At 40.5% G+C, this 19,589-nt stretch overlaps 1 protein-coding gene across 1 annotated transcript in view; it reads right to left on the bottom strand.

Annotated features, from left to right (window-relative positions):
• LOC131128430 (versican core protein-like) overlaps nt 1–14,732 on the bottom strand; it is a 34,558-nt gene extending 19,826 nt beyond the window's left edge. The window contains exons 1-7 of the mRNA XM_058071283.1: nt 14,519–14,732; nt 13,578–13,641; nt 10,627–11,010; nt 9,694–9,868; nt 9,471–9,598; nt 7,251–7,544; nt 2,987–4,096 (exon numbers count right to left, since the gene is read on the bottom strand). Of these exons, the coding sequence (XP_057927266.1) occupies nt 2,987–4,096; nt 7,251–7,544; nt 9,471–9,598; nt 9,694–9,868; nt 10,627–11,010; nt 13,578–13,641 (2,155 nt within the window). The 5' untranslated portion in view covers nt 14,519–14,732. The remainder of the gene's footprint in view (nt 1–2,986; nt 4,097–7,250; nt 7,545–9,470; nt 9,599–9,693; nt 9,869–10,626; nt 11,011–13,577; nt 13,642–14,518) is intronic.
• Between the last annotated feature and the right edge of the window lie 4,857 nt (nt 14,733–19,589).

Genomic DNA, 19,589 nt, shown 5'->3' with positions numbered 1-19,589 from the left:
AAACAAAAGTGTGGACATCACTTGAGGCAAGTTAAGTGAAGTGTCTTGCCCAGGGACACAATCTAGGAACTGGGTTGTGGGAGGGACGATTGAACCGCCAACCTTTCTGTTTGTGTCCTACCTCCTCCTTACTTACTCAGATCACCTCCAAACACTTTGTTTGATAATGTCTGTGAAGAGGGCCAACTCAATGCTATTTTCCAAACAGTTGCACAGGCCGGATGAAATTGCACTGAGTTTGACACATGATTTAGGCAAAAACTTGCTGAAATATGCATTTTTTAACTAATGGACCATATTCAACCACAAAATAGCAGGATTTATTAATTACTATATATTTGTAAGAAATATACAGTGAAGCTTCTATAAAGCCATAACATTTTGCACATTTACACACATTCATAAGAGCTAAACCTCTTTACATTGATAATGCTTTAGTAGAGTATCAATTGATCAATCAATTCAGATTAGTAGGTAGATAGTAGTAGATTAGATTATTGTGTACATTGCACACTTGACTTTTTAAGACCAGAGGTAATGACCGTGATAAGCAGATAAAGGTATATTTTTGTTTAACTGAGTCTAATTGATACATGTGGGCCAAAAGTTCTCATTTAACTTGACTTGTGCTGATTGCGGTGTAAAATATTGTGAATATATGAACTGGATATATGCAGCCTATAAGTACCTGTAGGAAACAGTAAGCCGTTATTACATGTACAAATAGTATATCTCCTTATTTGGACTTATATTACATGTGTTGGCTGTTAAAACAAAAATAATTTCTCCTACTAAAGTTGCCATTTTTTTTTCTTAAACTACTGCTCTAAAACAGGATTTCCCAAATTCATCACACACTTTCTTGGCAAAGGGCTTTTTTGTGAATTTGGTTGAAATTAATTATTCAGTATCATAAGTTTATGTATCGTCATTATCATTAGTTTTTTTTATAGTCTTACTCTTATGGCAATAAATGAATAGACCACAGGTGTGAACTAAATTTGGTGAACAGAAAAACTATAGCGAACACACATTAAATGTGAGAAGAAAAAAAAACCCTACCATGACATATGCAACTATCAGACAGTGACGCGAGATCATGGCCAAGGCAATGAAAATGTTATTGGTATACAACAATGTGAATACAGACTTACGAGCTTCACCCTCTCTCTTTTTCTCACTGTTTCCCACAAATGATTGTAAATGGTGATTGAAAAAAATTATCGGTTGCACCCAAGAACACCTGTAGCAGCTGTTTAACGCTCAGACCAGGCCTGGGAACACATGGAGGGGGACCCATTTGACTGAGCCACACATGCTCACCTTATTCACAAATGACCTCTCTCTTTCCATCCTGGGCCCAGAGCCAAAGTTTCAACAGAAATTAGCCACCACAACCACAAACGGTTGCAGTATTTTATTTTCTAGACTGTCTGTGTCTTATCTAAACATTTGCATTTGGCTAAAACAAGCTTAGGACATAGGGCTATTTTCTCAATGATATTAATGGAAGGTGTCCAAGTACTATAAATCCATACTGAGTACACATATTTGAGTAATTTCTGAATTGATGGGAAAGCTTAGTCTCTCCAGGTTTGTGACTTTACATTTCCAACTTTGCACTTATTAAACAAAGAAGTATTTAATTCATCATTAAGAATGAAGCACATATCAGTGTCAGTGGCATATTTTGCCCTGTTACCATGCAACCAGACTAGACACTCCTCCTGTCATGACATTTTTCCAGAAACGTTTCCCACAAATCCTCGGAGAGCAAAAAGTGTGTGTCATATGAGCCACATGACATGATGTAGCAGTAAAAGTGTCTGTAATCGCCCACTTTTGGTCACGCGTCTTCAGGCTATCCTGGCAGCGAGGGGAGCGTTTGTGTTAGCGATGACATCACCACATAAACTCCGGTCCAATGTAAGCTGAAAGCAGGCTTTCTTGTGGCCATTACACATACAGTACACTGTGTGTGTTTGATTGAGTTTGCCCTCCAGGAAGTTGGGAAAAATCACACGACTGGATTTTAGCAGAAACTTATATCCATAAATGTATCCAGGAAAGTTATTGTATCTCTAAGCTGGCGCTGACACACATGTTAGCTGAGCAATGAGTACAACTGGAAACTGACTACAAGTCTTCCATTAAACACACAGACAATTTCAGTGAGAATAACCTGTGAGTTTCCAAATCTGCCAAAAAAGACGAATGGCTTTTCTAACTCGGAAATCCCTTGAGTCATTTTTGAAGTCATAGTAGCTGCGATGGATCCCAAATCGTAAATCGAAGGGATGCACCTGCTGTTTGCAAATGAGATCATGTGCTGCTGATCTGCAAGCAGCTCCCAGTTGCAAACGGCGTTCATAAACCCAGTTGTTGACCGCATTTGTTTTCTGTCAACATTGTCATAAGGAGGTTCATGAAAATCATTATACAGTTGAACTCCATCATATTCAATATCATTGTGAATGCCCTTCCTGATGTGAGCCTCTCATTTATCCTGGCTTGGGACCTGTACTGGTGTACTGGAAAGCTCCACTGGCTGGGTATCGGGGCACTGGCCAGGAGTCGAACCCATGCCAATGGATGAAAGCATGCAATGCTACACTACCAGTGTGAACCACTGCAATTGATATAGTTTGCAAATTTACGATGGGTTTTGAATAACGTCAAGTGCAATTGTATATACTGTAATATCAACAGTTGTCATATTATGATTAATTTGTCAGCATATGTCAGCACTATAAATACACACGCAAAAAGACACACACCTGAGACTGAGTAGGAACAGGATTTTGCATAACCTCCAAATAAAAGCTAGTGAGAAGATAAATTTGAGATCTCAACCACAGCTTCACTTCATGTCCACCTTTTCATTACTAACAAACCTCGACATCTAAGACCAAGAGGTGACCAAAGATGTTAACATACTTCAGTGTCATTTCTAGATTGTACATTATAATTCCAATGAGTATCTTACCTGGTGTGTTCTGCTCTGTGACCATTTTTTCCAGGGCGATGGTGCTGTTGGTACTGCCTGCTGCTGAAATCATTGGAGCGGATGTGAAGAACTCAGCATCAATGTCTGTTGTCGTGAGAGCATCACTGCTTTGTTCCAAAACCTGAGCGGTGGACTGATCAAAGACACTCGGTAACATATCCTGTTGTGATGTCACACTGACATCGATGAGAATGGGAGCACCCGTCCCAGATGCTGAAAGAGTTTCCTCCGGTGTTATGATGTCCTGTGTAGCTGTTCCCAGTGGCTTGTGGGTGATTGTGGCGATGTCCACTTCTCCGCCAGGCTGAGTGTTACACATAAAGGTGGTGGTGCTGGTTGGCATGTCAGTGGTGGCAGGGGTGTCTGTTTCATCTGTGCTGAGTAAGAGGTCGCGTGATGTTGGCTGTATGGGCGGCAGTGCTTCTACTAGTACATCTGTCTCCATCTCATCAGTGTCATCGTCATAGAGTGGAAAGGTGTTTGTTAAATCAATTGATGCCGTCCCATCAGTTGATTCTTTTGCTTCAGAATCCACAATAGTTTCTTCAGTTTTCCCCTCAGCAAACATGGGCTCTGTGCTGAGGGATGCATCTGGTAGGACTATGTCGGGTTTAATGGTGCTGATCTCAATCACAGAATGATCGTTTGGCTCTTCAATTGCTTCTGTTGTGTCAGTGCTTCCAGTTGTGATGTGGACTTCAGGTAATGAGTCGCCCCGTTGGGGAACAGATTCAACATAGGTTACATTTTCATGTATGAAGTCTTCAACATCAAAGTCTGGATCCACTGGAGCCAGGTCGTCGATGTCTTCATGTTCTTCCATGATGGTCGGTGCCACAGTGGTGAATAACTCTTCCTCTACTTCTGCTGGAGTGGGTCGAGGTGGAGCCATACTGGTAGAAAACATAAATGGAGGATTTGTAGGAACTGCAGATTCCGCTTCGGCATCTGATCCAGTTTCCAACGTTTGGGTTTCCGTAGGCACACTACTTTCTAGTAAAGTAGTGGTGGAGGAGGTGATGTTGTCACTGGTGGTAGTGGCCACTGACAAATCCACAAAAGAAGTTTGGTTGATCATCAGTTTCCTTCCTGTAAAAAACACAGATATTAAAAAAAATCCTCTGTAGCGATCACCTAAATCATCTATAGCGATATCTGTACTGTATGTAACACAGTAATATTGTTTGGTCAAAAAAATCAGAGTGAATGACAACTAGTCGTTATACTAGTTAACACAATGTTGTAAAATAAAAAAAATGTTAATCAATAGAAAATATGCTGTTACATCTGTAAGACTTTCCCTGATTAAAAATGATTAGTATTGTTTCAAAGATAGCGATAGTGACCTAGTTTACACAAAAACTCTTTGTCTAAACATTTCCTTGAGTGTCTAAAACAACCAATGTGATTATTTGAAGAACAGAATATAAACATTTAGTTCCAGTTCTTTACTGCATAAACCATCATCCTTGATCCTTTCCAGCTTTCTGTCACAGGATATTAAATACTGTATAAACAATGCAAAAACTGATTATTGTAAATGAAATGTAAAAAAACAAAGGATAAAAATATAGATTTTTGATGAACAAGTTTTCTTACTACATGTGTTATAGGAAGTTTTAAGGCGCCAAATTTGAATGTACAGTAGTATCTCGTTTATCACAGTTAATGTGTCCCAGACCCAACTGTGATAAGAGAACTGTGATAAGTAGGATTCCTTATTTATAAATGTAGAGCATAGCCGAGTGCTTAGCAAACAGCAGAGTGAGTGGTGGACAGGAAGTGATTTTCAAGGTTAAGAATCGAGTTTCATCTTGCCATGGATTATGGCTGCAACAGTAGCCTGTGTTTTTGTTAGAGAGTCTTATCAAGGATTATTGTGCCTGTTGTGAGATAATTCAAGCCTGCAATAAAAGGCTGTTGTTTTGGCGATCAAGTCTGGTGATTGTGTGTCTCACCGAACATTACAGTAAGATTACTGACACCTAGTGAATCTAGAAGTGTAGAATACTATGTCACTGTCTTTGAATTCATCTTCGAATGCTTATGTTTTATATTTTAGTTCATTTAACCATTTTTATACAATAAAATGCTTAGTTTAGGAAATAAATATGAAGCGTTAGCTTAAATATGCATATGTTTTGCCTAATAATAGGCCATATTCAACTGTCACGCCCGCTGTAGCTTCCCACGTGACAGTTTATGTTACCTTCTTGGGCTTTAGTTTTTGGTTTGAGGCTCTTATTTTGTATTTAACTTCCTGATTTGACTTGGCTTCCTTTGTGGTAATTATCATCCACACCTGTTCTAATTTCTGTTACCTATTTAGTTCAGGTGTGTGCTTCTCCCCTTGAGATCATTATCATTTGTCAGTCTGCCTACCTGAGTTGCTTTATCCTGCTGCTGCTATTATTGCAAGGAATGAATATTTTTACCTGCATTTGGTCCTGTTCTCTACATCCTGGGGTCGAACTACAAAGCCGACTATGCACGACCATGACAAGAACGTTTTAATAATTAATATATTTTTGAAAAACCATGATATAGTGAAGCCGCAAAATGTGATGGACAACTGTAATTCAAATAAAATCCTAATTCTTAAAAACTGAGGGATGACTATGAATCTGCAATGTTTTTACAAATGACCAATCCTCTTAACTTGTAATCCCAAGATGTTGTTCTTATTTCCAAAACGTAGTGTAACAGCTGTAAAGAGCTTTTCCTCAATGGTGTGGAGAATGTATAAACTCAGTCTGTGACATACACATCCAGGTTCTCTTTCCCTATAAAACTATCTCTGATGCAAGGTGTAAGACACGATTTTTCCAAACAGGAAAACACATGCTGCTTTCAAGGGAGTGCATTATCTCATTAAAGTCGTTGCTATTACGGGGTGCCTTTGTTTTGTCCAAGCCAATCCAAGAATCAATCAGACAGCAATTACACCACTTTTCCATTCTATAAGGTCCAATTTCATCCTATCTTTCTGTGTAGTCCAATTGATGTTGCTATACATAGTTTACATAATAATTCCTTTCTCCATGTGGCTGAGAGCGGAAAGGCAGGAAATGATGCAGTAGGTCCCACCATACAAGGGTACTTGAAAAGCACTTAGATGGGGGCGTAAATACAACATGGCTGAGAGAGCCGACATGGCATACACAGAGCGGAGAGCAGAGGGTGGGCTGTTTGTGTGCCCTCTGAACTCCATGGGGACTTATCACCACGAGAATTGGGCTTGCTCAGGAGCGTTAAATGGCCAGGCAGGGGACGGCTTATCTGCCGAAGCTCCCATTTGTAAAGATGGAAAGGCCAGGTCAAGGGTCGCCAAGGATGACTGAATTTAGAAGTCCAGCAGTAGCTTTGTCTATTATCTGTATGTCTGCTCTGATAAGTACAAGTGAGAATGATGGAGCGCAAAAGTCTGACAGCGGAAATTAGGGCAGAATGGCAAAAAAGAGAGTAAGATAGTGAGACTAAAAGGGCTGACAGGTGAGGGATTCTGCTTCTTCTCCTAATGGAAACTATCATCAGTTGTTTGCTTTGCCCTGTGGGTGAGTAAAGAATCGTCACAGTCTGCTCATTTCCAATGACCCGTGACGTGTCACTTGTATTGAGATGCATTGTGGTGTTCTCCCCTGTTCCCGTGGCACATCAATGACCTTATTTGTACGCATACTGGAGTCTTTTCAATGGAGAGTTCTTAAGAACATGTAAGAAATTGGGTTGAATTTGGTCCCTTGAACAGTGCTTGAATAGTACTTGAGAGCATGAGCTGTTTTAGAACAGATTAAAGGATAAGAAGAATCAAGCAGAAGGATAAATACTTTAATCTTCCCATTAAAGTCATGTCCTGTATATAGTTTGCCATGTTACCCCTCCCCAATTCCTTAATTTTACAGCCAAAGTAATGGACTGGGGAAAAAAGTGAGGTCAACTGGACGGGCAAAGTTTGGTACATCAACACTCGAGAAAAATAATTACTCAGCCTTGTTAATTAATACTGCGCTTATGGAAAGTACCAACAAGGAACAAAACAGCAAAATGTTTGATGTGGTTCACATTTGGGGAATGTATAGAGATTAAAAAACTATAGGGTGGGGACTGTCTAGAAGATGAGATCATAGTCTGGATGTCTGAGCTTTCAATCATTGGCTTTAATTAAGCCAAATATGAACACACATTGAATGCACCATCACTTACAGGTAACGTCATATTGACACATTGACGTGTATCATCTTACCTTTAAAACAGTAAGCTCCAAGCTTAGTTGTTGGTTCTGGGAATCCACTTTGATTCCGATAGCGATACATGGTCCTGACCCCCAGCAGGCCTCCACCGCACTGAAGTTTGGGTACAGCAACGGGATGTCGGGCACTGCCATCTGAAAGCCAGCCATAGTCACACCGGTCCAGACCCTGTCGCCATGCGGCATGAAGCTGACCAGGAGATGCTAGCTCGCTGTTTCTCTTCTCACACTCTTCTTTTGCTTCGTCAAACGTCATTTTATGGCTTACGGGAGCGAAGAACACCTCGCCTGGAATGAACGTGACAAATTAAGGAATGTGTTAATAAATTGCATAACGATAACATGATAATAATTCAACAAATATGGTATCAATGCTGCATTAGTAAAAGATGAACAGTTGAATGGAGCTTAAATCATTATAGGGGCTTCACCATTGACAAATGAAGGCAGGGCGTAAAACCATCCTATAATTCAATTCAATTCAAGGCCCTTGACCTTTTCCCCTAGACAGAGTGTAATAATTCCAGGTGGTGTGTAATCTGGAAAATTATGCCACAAATACTCTTTGGATTGGCACCCATTCTGTTGTGGTTTCATTATCAAAAAGGTCATTTTTGGAGCCTTTTGAATTGGCAACTTTACTGATACTTTAGGGTCGCAGTAGGGTGTCATGGGGGCAGCGAGGGTCATGGTCACGTCTGGCTCAACATTTTTTGCAAAGCCAAAAAGACGTTAAAAGTAATAGTTATTTATAGATCCTCTATGTATCTACCATAATTGCTTCAGAGCACCCTCCCCTACTAAGAGGTCTGGTCCATATTTTATGAAGTAAACATGTATGCAGGGAGCAGTACAAATACACACTACACCACTGCTTGGACACAAAGTTTTCAATTTGACTGAAGCAAAACAAATGCTCTGCTTTAGTCTAATTGAGGTTAGTTATGTATACACGCATGCAGTATTTCCAATGATGCAGTCATCAAACTACTGATACAAGAGGTGATAACTTAATAAAGGTGGTGATAAAAGGAGGAGGTGATAAAATCTGTTTTCATTTAGTGTAACATCGGGGTGTAACATTTCAACCAGTCCCATTATAGATCCAGTCCACTGATTTACAATGATTCTGGCATCCACCCATCCCTTTATCACTTTAAAACAAGTAAGCCCTGAAGCTGATCACAATCCTTTAGTAACTGTACATGTTTTGTTTTTATTTTTGTTAACTTTTGTTATGGACCCTAATCATCGGCCAAACTGACGAAGAAAAATATACAATCAGTCAACATTGTAATACAAGTTTGTTATTGTTTTTTTCAAAAAGTTGATTGCTGCATTGACTAGCACAGAGGAAAAATGTATGTGTTTCCCTAGTGGCTGTGGGGTTGGGTTTTGTTCTCTGGCTGACACCACTGTATGCATCTGTTCAGACTAACCATACAAATGTCACCATTGAAAATGACTTGTTATTCATTCATTATTCCAACTAAAACAACATCATGTTTTGTACGCAAGACAACATGTGAGCTGGACAACCCATGCAAAACTGCAGGTGGTCTTTAGTTTATGATGTTCTGTGTTATAATGTTTCATTGTTACAAGCGCCTCCCATAAATTAATTCAAAACTTAATTTTGGTCCGCAAACATTGAGTAGTGTAGTGTAGTGTGGAGGCAGGATAGAGTGTGTGCCTGTGCGGCATCAATTATTACTTAACTAATACACTGCAGGGACTTGAGATGGCCGCTAGCTAGCGAGCTAATCACTTAGTCTCGAATTCTTCTCAAATGAAGAAGCCAAATACATACCACTTCCACACAGAATGGGAGGAGAACTTTTTTTTCACTCTATCATGTCGGCCATGCCATTGCTGACTTCATGACTTGATGTCGTGTTAAGTCATGTAAGGTAATGTCTCAATGTTTGGTGTCATTACTGCCCCCTAGTGACCAGAATACTACATATCCTTTGTATTTCAATACCAGAACATGACCATACTTTGGGTCAAAGAGTCATTAAAAGGTATTCTGTGTGGTGACCTTGTCAGTGGATACAGTCTGCAAGTGGAGTCAAGAGAAAAACTAGCTGAGGAGGGTAGATCCTCAAAGGAAATGTCAGAGACTTTTACAACAGACATTATCACAATTCTATGGTTATATGTTACTCCTTAGCTGTAGCTTTGCGAGAAAGCCTCCTTTTGTGTGAGACTTACCATAAAGTTTGTCCACATAACAATAAACATCATAGGTCTCTGTAGGTTTCCTGATTCCGTATGATCTCACCCCAGGTTTTGACAGAAGGTTGCCATAGCAGCCCTTCCTGGGGTTTATAATTGGGTATCTGTATAGAGAGATAACAGAAGGTCCATTTTACATCACTCCAATATGTGGCTAAATGCAATGAAATGCAGTGATGTGATTTTTACTCCAACACACCTAACTGTCTGGTCAGCAACCCATCCAGCGTCACACTGATCAAAACCATCCTCGTACGCTGCTTTCAACTGGTCGTATGTGGCAATGGTTGCTCCGTTCTTTTGGCAGGCCTCGACAGCCTCCTGGTAGTCCAACGTGTACCTGCTGGTTTTGGCACGGTAGTGAAAGACGACACCTAAATGCAAAAATGTACATTAATGTAGATACAATATGCAGCATATTGAATTTAATCCAGAACTGATCAGGTTAATTTAATTTCTCCATGTCATGACTTGACTTCAGAAAGGTGAAAGACTGTAATAAAGATGATGGGCGATAAACTCTCACTGACAGGACCCTGATACACGGCCCACATAGAAATCCCACCCATGCTATATATTGCAAAAAAAGACTTATAGTGAAAACATATTGGGTGACTTACAGTGAAAGGAACTTCACCTTTTGGCTCTCTAGTTATTTTCAAATAGCATATACCCAGCCCATTTGTAATTGTGTTGATGGATATTGTAAGAGAAGGAAAATATTTCACTTAATGTCATTCCAGAATGCAACAGCCTTGACTGAAGGTGAAACCAAGTGAAACGAAATCCATAATGAAATAAGGTGATGTTTAGACACATACGTATATGGTCTTTCACTTATATAAGGCTTTTCCACCTTCAAGGCAGGCAACTGTTTTTACATTTACCCCCTGAAGACGCAGCATCGGTGGTTCAGTATCTTGCCCAAGGATACTTTAACATGATCACAGGAGAACAGAGGATCGAACCAGCAACATTCAGGTGTCACCCCAACACGTTCTACTGTAACCGACACTCCGGTTTCGATATTTTGCGACCATTCACAATGGACACGCAATAAACTGAACTATATCACCTAGTGGAATAAGGTTTTGGATTCCAAATCACATTGAGGCAGATAAGATGATCTTACCATTCACATCGAGGTTAACTGTGTCCTGAGTGTCTTCAATTCCGTACATGACCTCACAGCGATACGTGCCTGCATCACTAGCACGGAGCTTCACCATGGTCAATGATGCATCCCCCACATCCTCAGGGTGACTGGGTACCGATACCCGGTTCCTGTATGCAGAGCCAATCTTGATGACCCCGTTTTGAGCCACCAACACTGTTGACTCAACCCCACCCTCCATTTTAGTCCATTTGATGCGTAAGTAGTCTTTGGAATAAAGAATGGTAGCATTTGGAGGGATGACTGGCGCAGAGGTGGGAATTGTTGAGAAGAAGCAGGGAAGGTTCACCTTCCCAGAGAGGAACCCGGTGACTGGCTTGATGATTGATAGTGTGCTGGGAACTGAAAGGCAAAACAAACACAAAAAAACACAGTTAATGACATAATACAATAGATTCACTGTCTGAAAGAAACAGAAGTATAATGTTACTTGTGATGCCACTACTGAAGGAGGAGGGTCAACAGCAATAACCATAAAACAGAAAACTGAAGCATCAGGAGCTCACTACAAGAAAGCAATATAAATTATCTGATCTGATGATACAAAAAATGTATTGAATTATATTGACCTGCATCTAAAATCTCAAGCAGTCCATTCCGTAATCCACATTTCTATCCAGCAACACCCGGATCCATCATGCAGAGCCCAAGTGATCACAACAACAGCATGCGCTAACAAATCAGCAGGAGCAACACCTATCGCCACAGTCTGAAAAAGACGTTGCAGCCAAGTGCACAACCCGGCATGCACAAGCCCTCTCAACACAATCAACCCTAGAGTGCACCTGAAGCGGTACAAAAAACAGCATGAGGATACTCGCAAGACCACGAAAAAACAAAAGTAAGCGCAAAAATCCGCAAAGCATGAGAAAGTTGAGTTTTTCTCATACCTACTTGACCAAGCGTTTTCTAACATTCCACACTAGAAAATAAGTAACGTGTGTAATATGTGTGTATGTATGTGTGCTGATATCATATCGGGTGATATTGGTACTGGCCGACACTCAATCCGAAGTGAAAAAGTTATTAAAAAAAAACATTGCTATAAAAGTTATAAAAATTTAATTAATATATTAATTAATAAATTATGCTCGTGGTTGAATATTGCCTAAAAATATGCCTATTGAAAAAAAAATATTTGTAATAATTTAAGCATTTTAATGCGTAAAAATCGCGAAAGGTACTAAAATACAAATATAAGACAGATTCACTGATTAGATCTCTTGTAGGATTTTATTGCAGGTTTGAATTACGTCACGAGAAGCACAATAATCCCCAATTAAAAAAAAACTAATAAAACACAAGCAACTGTTGCTGTGTGCAACGTACACCAAGTTAAAACGTAACTCTGAACCTCTGACGTCACTTCCTGACCACCACTCACTGAGCTCCACTAGGGAACATATTTACAGCAACACACAAGCAGTCTATTTTGATATCTTAAATGGCTAATTTAGTCTTTAGTCTTACTCTATCAGGGTGTTCATATAAGAGTGCTGTAGTAGTATCAAAACCTGTATTTAGAAGTTCATAAACATGTTTTCCATGCTCTAACTATTCAATATTACGAATCCTACCTCATGGAAATGTACTTGGGTCTGGAACTAAATAACCGCAATAAACAAGGGAGTACTGTACATGGTTGTGTTCACGGTAAAGCATGAATCTATTTGTAATCCTCAAGATACAACTAACCTGACCAAATGTGCAAAGGCCAAAAAGTTACAGGATCCAGACTGTGAAAGTCAAGCATCAAGCAACCCTAAAGGTGTGATGATGTCATTTTGCCCAACACATTTGCATTGGTGTGTTGTGACAACACCACTCAAACTGTCAAAAACATCTGCATCATACGTCTTAAAATTGCTCTTCCAAAGTCACACCTCATCCTAATAATTATACCCAATTTAATTCAGACTAGACAGAATGTTTAGCATACATGAAATTAAAGACATTTGGTGAAACACCCTGTCACACAGTTCATGCATTCATTCGCTTTTTGGTCGTCACTCAATCAGAGGACACCTATAGACAAACAAACATTCACACTCACATTCACACCTATAGACAATTTACAGTTTCAAGTTAACTTAACATGCATGTGTTTTGACTAAGGGAGTGTTTCTCAACTATACATCCTGATGATGACCAGCAGACCCACTTAAAAACAAGGAATTATGTCATAATTACATACAGCTCACGCATGACTTTCTTTTTCACTCTTAATGGTATAATGCAATAACCAGTGAGGTAATGAAACATACAGTAGTCTTGTCGTGAACCAGACAGAGTGAATGTTATACTCCTGCTGACTGTATCTCAGTCTGTCATGAAGCAGAGATGTCAGACAGACAACCAAACACAACATGGCAACAGGCTGAATCATGCTGACTCATGTGGCGAGGAGGGGATTTAGTTTTTTCTCAAAGGGGTTGTGAGTCGGGGGAAGTGGAGGTGGGGGAGCATTTAGGAGAAATAATGTAGGGAATGCTCTGGAAGCTGTGGTGGGACTGCCTTAGAGGCATGAGTGTGTGTGTGTGTGTGTGTGTGTGTGTGTGTGTGTGTGCTTTAACAGAGGGCCTTATTAGGATGAGAGGCGAAAACAGCTGTTATTTCCAGACTGGTAGCTTGCACTAATTGAAAGGCGCCCCCCCTTCCCCCCATCCTCAGAAACAGACAGGGAATGGTGTCTAAGAGAGCCTAGGGGGCCAGTGGGGCCCCCAGGTGCAAATGTCCTCAGCCACACTGTCACACCTTGAGAAATATCTCACAGGTTGGGAACGTTTATGCTGTGAGGCATCGACTGCAACATATCGGTCAGTAGCACACAGCTGGAGATGATCTCGTCTGAATGAATGAACGAGGGATGAGGAGAAGTACAGATAAGTTGAACTGCATTTCAAACTTACTGCTTGCAGTTGCTGCTTGACAGAGACAATATATCCACAGAATCTGCTTTATATGTAGTATCATCTGTTGGTAGAAAAAGACAAAAAACAAATGCCATTATTTTCATTATAATGTGTTTTCAACCAAAGTTAACATATCTTTACATAGGAGCACATTTGGAATATGACAATTTCCCCAATTAAAAACAAAATAAGCGTAACTTAAGGATGCAATTTTGTATTTCCAGTCAATTTCTGGGTGGTTGCACTAAGCCTTCCTGTGGGGTCAGACTGCACAGGAGGACATGCAACCCCCCACACTCTCATTTACACTGTTTAAACACAAATGGTGGTTGTTGGTGTTGTAAATTGGTCTTCTAGAAATTTGTCTCTACAATGACATTTTTAAGACTTTGTAAAAAAAAACAAAAAGTAAATTCAGCATAACAAAATTCATGGCAAATGTGATGATAAAATTTGGTAAATGTAAAAAAAACCTCAAGAAGTTCTAATTAGAAGATGCATAAAGCTTAAAATACACCAACATGGCCAATATGCCAATAATATAAGCAATTACCTACAAGATTTGGTCCCTTTTTCTGGCACCGGTTGGATAAAAACACCTGCCTTTTGTGGATGCAACTAAAATCAATCAATCAATCATTGGTTGGTGTATCCTAGTTATGACTTTGTAATTATTTCTCATTATGTTGTTCAGTAAAATTAAATTCAAGTGGCTCTCGCAACAAATTTAATGGCGCACTGATGAAGGTTATCTGAGGACAACAACGCATCATTGGGTGCTTCCCGGTAAATCCACAACTGACAACTTTAATCTCAACAGAATGTTTGCATCTGTTTTAATGTGCATAGAAAAAGAAGTATACTTTCTCTTTTCAATATAACAATAAATCACGAATCATGCCAGGAAATGTGTGATACTAAAAGCCAAAAATACTTACATTGAATTTGCTTTTATTCCATATACTGCCAAAACTATGTCCTTAAATCCCGTAAGTCCCAGTGCGTAAGAGTGCGTGCGTAAAAGTGTTCCAAGAGTGTCCACTTCAGACCGACGTAGCAACAGCACGTTTCTCCACCTCGATGCTCAACTCCAGGGCTGCGTGGACCCGGCTCCGGGATTGGACCTGATTGTGGACGGAGAGGCAGAAATGAGTGAAGTGCCGGAGAGCAACAATTTGAGTTGAGCTTGACGCACACTGTTATTTCGTTGGTGTTTAGAGAGGAGGGGCAGAGTTCCATTCTGAAAGTGAGTGAGACACCTTGGAGAAGGAGGGGGGAACCCTTAATTTGGCTCTGTGCATTTGAAGGGCATCCTCACACAACCAGACTCGAAATTACGCAGTTTACTTTAGCAGGAGAAACATCTGTCACTATGGAGTGGAGCCGTTTTCGCAACAAATGTGATACTAATAATAATCGAGTAGCTTTAATTCAACAAAACCGATTATATGACAAATTAAATCAACAAGCAAGCACGTTTAAAATAAAAGCCCTGTGCGCGCACTACTCACCCAAGGGTGCGCAATGGAAATAGGGTGGTAGTCATGTCTATGCTTCCAAATTGAGTCACAACCCCTTGTTGTTGCCAGCAACGCAATTCTGTCAGTACTGGGAGGGAGTTCTCGTGCAACCAACAGAACCACTTGACAGGATGTATTTCAACTTTATTTTGTAATCATCAAATTGAATATGATGTGTTTTAAGAAATTGAAATGCATATTGTATGAGAATTAATTAAGGAAAGGTCGATTATCAATACACTGTAATAAATGTTCTATGAATTATAGTGCTGAGCTTTTCCACAGGGGGGAGAGGCTGGACCACAGTTTATCAAGTCTGGTCTAATAAGCAGCATGATTGGCTACTGCTAGATAGGGAGGAGTGCCTGAGTCAGGCAGTGATTTTAAATCAGTGAGAATTGAATGGAACTTCATTGTCAGTTGGTCACCGAAATTAGGTGCAACCCTTGCACATTTAAAAAGAGTATTAATATATGTAAATAAATAAAAAAAAGATAAAATGCTGTGTAAAAGCCGTGGTGTTGTGCAATATCATGATAGAGGAAATGTAAACATAAAATTGACTAAAGTACAAAAATGATAATTAGTCTTTGTTCAGAGCAATTATTGTTCTGGGGGTTTTGGTAGTGTCACACCACCATGTGAGCCGTTCCACTTCATCTCTGTAGGTAGATCCATCGTCTTCTGAGATGAGTCCTACTAATGTATCATCTGCAAACTTGATGATGGTGTCATTGGAGTTGCAGGATGTGCAGTCAAAGGTGTACAGGATGTCGTGGAGAGCAGTGGTTCTCAACTGGTTTTGCTGCTGGACCCATAATCACCCTTCAATGACGGGCGGCGACCCAAATCGTGGAAATTTGTAATGTAAATCTCTCAAATATCTTATTTATTTGGTAAATTACTTGTATTTGTTTATTCATTCATTTTTACCTCTTATCCACACTAGGGTTGCAGGGGGTGCTGTAGTCTATTCCAGTTGTCTTCGGGTGAAAGGCGGGGTACACCCTGGACTGGTCGCCAGCCAATCACAGGGCACATATAGACAAACAACCATTCACACTCACATTCATACCTATGGACAATTTCACTAATTAACCTAGCATGTTTTTGGAATGTGGGAGGAAGCCGGAGTACCCGGAGAAAACCCATGCATGCACAGGGAGAACATGCAAACTCCACACAGAGATGGCTGAGGGTGGAAATCCTAGCTGTGAGATCTGTGTGCTAACCACTCAACCGCCGTGCAGCCCTTTTGTATTTATTTCAAGCTAAAATGTAAGAACACTGTAGCAATGGTCATGTGGTTGTCTAAAGGGTGCTAACATTTGAACATGTTGCATTATATAAGCATTATATGCTCTTCCTGCTCCGATCATGTAAGCTACGCCCCAGGTAACATACACATGCACAGGAGCCTTTGCTAAGTGCTGGTGGTATCAGTAGATATCTAGCTATCTAGCATTAAGCATTACTTGATGTACTTTACCTCCTTATAGGTCAACCATACACATGGCACGCACCTTGTGAAAAGCGCAGACGTGAGATGCGTTCACAGACATTGGTTCATTACACTGTCTTTTTGGCAAAGACTCCGCGACCCATGTAAAATGGCTCACCGACCCACAAGTAGGTCGCGACCCACCAGTCGAAAATCACAAGTGTGAGGGACTTAGTGTGCAGCCCTGAGGGGAGCCTGTGCTGAGTGTCCTGGTTGAAGAGGTGTGGAGAGCTACTCTCACCCTTTGACAGTGATCAGACAAGAAATCAAAGATCCAGCAGCAAATGAAAGGAGACAGACTCAGCTCCGTTAGTTTGATCACTAATCTATGCATGTCAATAAAACACTGTTTCACATAGCTTCTCTGCTGAAAAAGGTGACAGAGATATGATCACGGACCATATCAGATTTTTAAAAATATGGTTCACATTACCAAAATGTGTGACTTGTTGTGAATGATATATTGTGAATGTGAACGCAACGCATCTAAGAAGTGACATGAATGTGCCACAGCATGACGTCTAATGCATTTCTGTGTGTTCACCCCAAATCATACAATGTATATCAGCTTGAGAGTTGCCCATCACTGCTTTCAGAGTACGACCTGTTGTGAAGCAGGCCTGTGTCAGTTCTTCAGGGGAGACAAGAGCCTGAAACTAAGCCTCGACCCTCCGACAGAGATGGTTGTCCTTGACTCCCAAGGGCCCTTGTAAAAAAATCACAAGAGCCTTTTCCATGCCTGTCTGCACTTTTATCATCCCAGGGATCACCAGTACATTTGTATGAGGCTGGAAGAGTGTCCTGTAAGGGAATAGTTTTCATTATGTTCTACGGTGTACAGTTACCAATGCTTTTTGATGATGACCTACAGTAGCTTCACTGAAGTTGGCACTGTGCTAAAACTAACCAGATTATGAATGGAATTTACCGTTTGACGCCGACGTAACGACCAGTTCAGTTTGGTGGTTACGGGAATCATTTCATCAGTTTACGGCTTTACCGTTTCAAGTGATTCACCACCAGGAAGTTAAAAGTTGCAGGTCACTAACTGCTGTGTAAAACATCTCAGCTGCATGCGTAAGCCAAGATCTCCTGTTGCCTTTCAGTATCCATAAATCAACGACTAAACGAGCCAATCAAAGAGTGTTTGATCCTGGGATTCTGCTGCGTGGGCCCCAAGATGTCCCGCATATCACATGACCTATAAAGTGGTCTATCTCCGGCCCCATGCCACCTCAGACAGTACTAAAGGGGCATTACATTTCGCTCTGACCCTGGAGGGATTTGTCTTGGTGAAACAGAGTGGGATGCTCTGATTCGTGGGAGTTTCACTGATCACAAACCATCCGTCTTTTCTGTACGGGGGACTCCTTCAGTGACATTTACTGTACAATAATGAGAAAACATTGCCTCAGTGAGAATCAACTTTTAGAACACTCCTGAGGTCCCTTAATATGTCAAACATGAAACAGACTTACATTTTCTCAGCACAAAAATATCACAATGACAATTTATATACACAGACGTGAGTAATACAAAATGTCTGTATAAAGACATGAGCTGAGATTTAAAGTTGTCCTGGGATTTTAATCTAAATTTAGGCAGCATCACAGATGAATAAAGCCTCACTAGGTTTTGTTTTAAACCTCTTGTAATGGTCTATACTTACTTTACAGTAAAGTATCAAGTAATTTAACAATCTAAGAACTATTATTAGAATTTTGAAAGTGACCATTAAGGTAGTCCAAGAGTTAAGGGTCTACCTGTAACCAGCAACATGTGGTTACGGGAGTGTTTCTCAATTATTACCTGTCATGTCCCCCCCAAATGACGGAATTTTTTTGCCCTCCCTTGAGTTGAAATACTAGAGTGATAATTTCGTTGACCGAGTGGTTAGCGCATAGGCCACACAGCTAGGAAACCTACCAATGGACCGATGGACAATTTAGAGTCCCCAATTAGCCTAAAGTAAAAGTGTGCTTCGAACCATAAAAACATTGAAAGCTCCAAAACGTAGAGAAACAGACCGAGCCCTCTACTCTGTGGGAAAATGAAGTTACCAGTGGACAAATGTGAACCTTTATCCCTTGTAGCCAAGCATGGATGCTCAGACCACTGAGGATGATCCCTTTGGCTTTGTTTGTAGGCCAAGAGAGGTCAGCACCAGCAGCACATTAACTGATTTGTAATATATTCTCTCCAACCAAAACCATGTGATGGAAGTTATGCTTTCCTGATGTTTCGATTGCGTTTTCGATGATGTTGTCTGAGGGAAAAAAGATTATCAATAAAACTACAGCTTTTAGCAAAAGCTTAAAGTTGCAACCAGACATGTTCCACATTCAAATATTGTGGTTTGCAAATTATTCGGTCAGGCGCTGACACAACAGAGTAAGCCAGTAAGTAAGTGTGATTTGGTCTTACTATTGCTAACATTCAAATCAGTATTATTTTTATACAGTAAAAGATGGCATCATTAAAGACCACCCAAAAATAATCAACAGAAATAAGGACCAAAACCCACCCTCGGCCATCTCTGTGAGGAGTTTGCATGTTCTCCCCCGTGAATGCGTGGGTTTTCTCCGGGTACTCCGGTTTCCTCCCACATTCCAAAAACGTGCTAGGTTAATTGGTGACTCCAAATTGTCCATAGGTATGAATGTGAGTGTGAATGGTTGTTTGTCTATATGTGCCCTGTGATTGGCTGGCGACCAGTCCAGGGTGTACCCAGCCTCTCGCACCCCCAGGCTCCAGCACCCCCGCGACGTTCGTGAGGACAAGCGGTAGAAAATGAATGAATGAATGAATGACTGAAAGGACCAAAACAAATCTCCACTAAGTGCTTCAACTGTCACTGACTGTGCATGTATGAAAAGACACTGTATTGAAATCTATGTAACTAATCCTAAAACCCAACTAAGAAATACAGCTCAAGATGGGCACTTTTTGGGCAAAACTGCAGTAGAGTAATAGTACATGAAGATTGAC

This window comes from Doryrhamphus excisus, chromosome 4, assembly GCF_030265055.1.
Source record: "Doryrhamphus excisus isolate RoL2022-K1 chromosome 4, RoL_Dexc_1.0, whole genome shotgun sequence".
Classification (NCBI taxonomy): domain Eukaryota; kingdom Metazoa; phylum Chordata; class Actinopteri; order Syngnathiformes; family Syngnathidae; genus Doryrhamphus; species Doryrhamphus excisus.
Note: the sequence above shows the minus strand (reverse complement) of the source record. Positions and strands in the feature narration are given on the sequence as shown.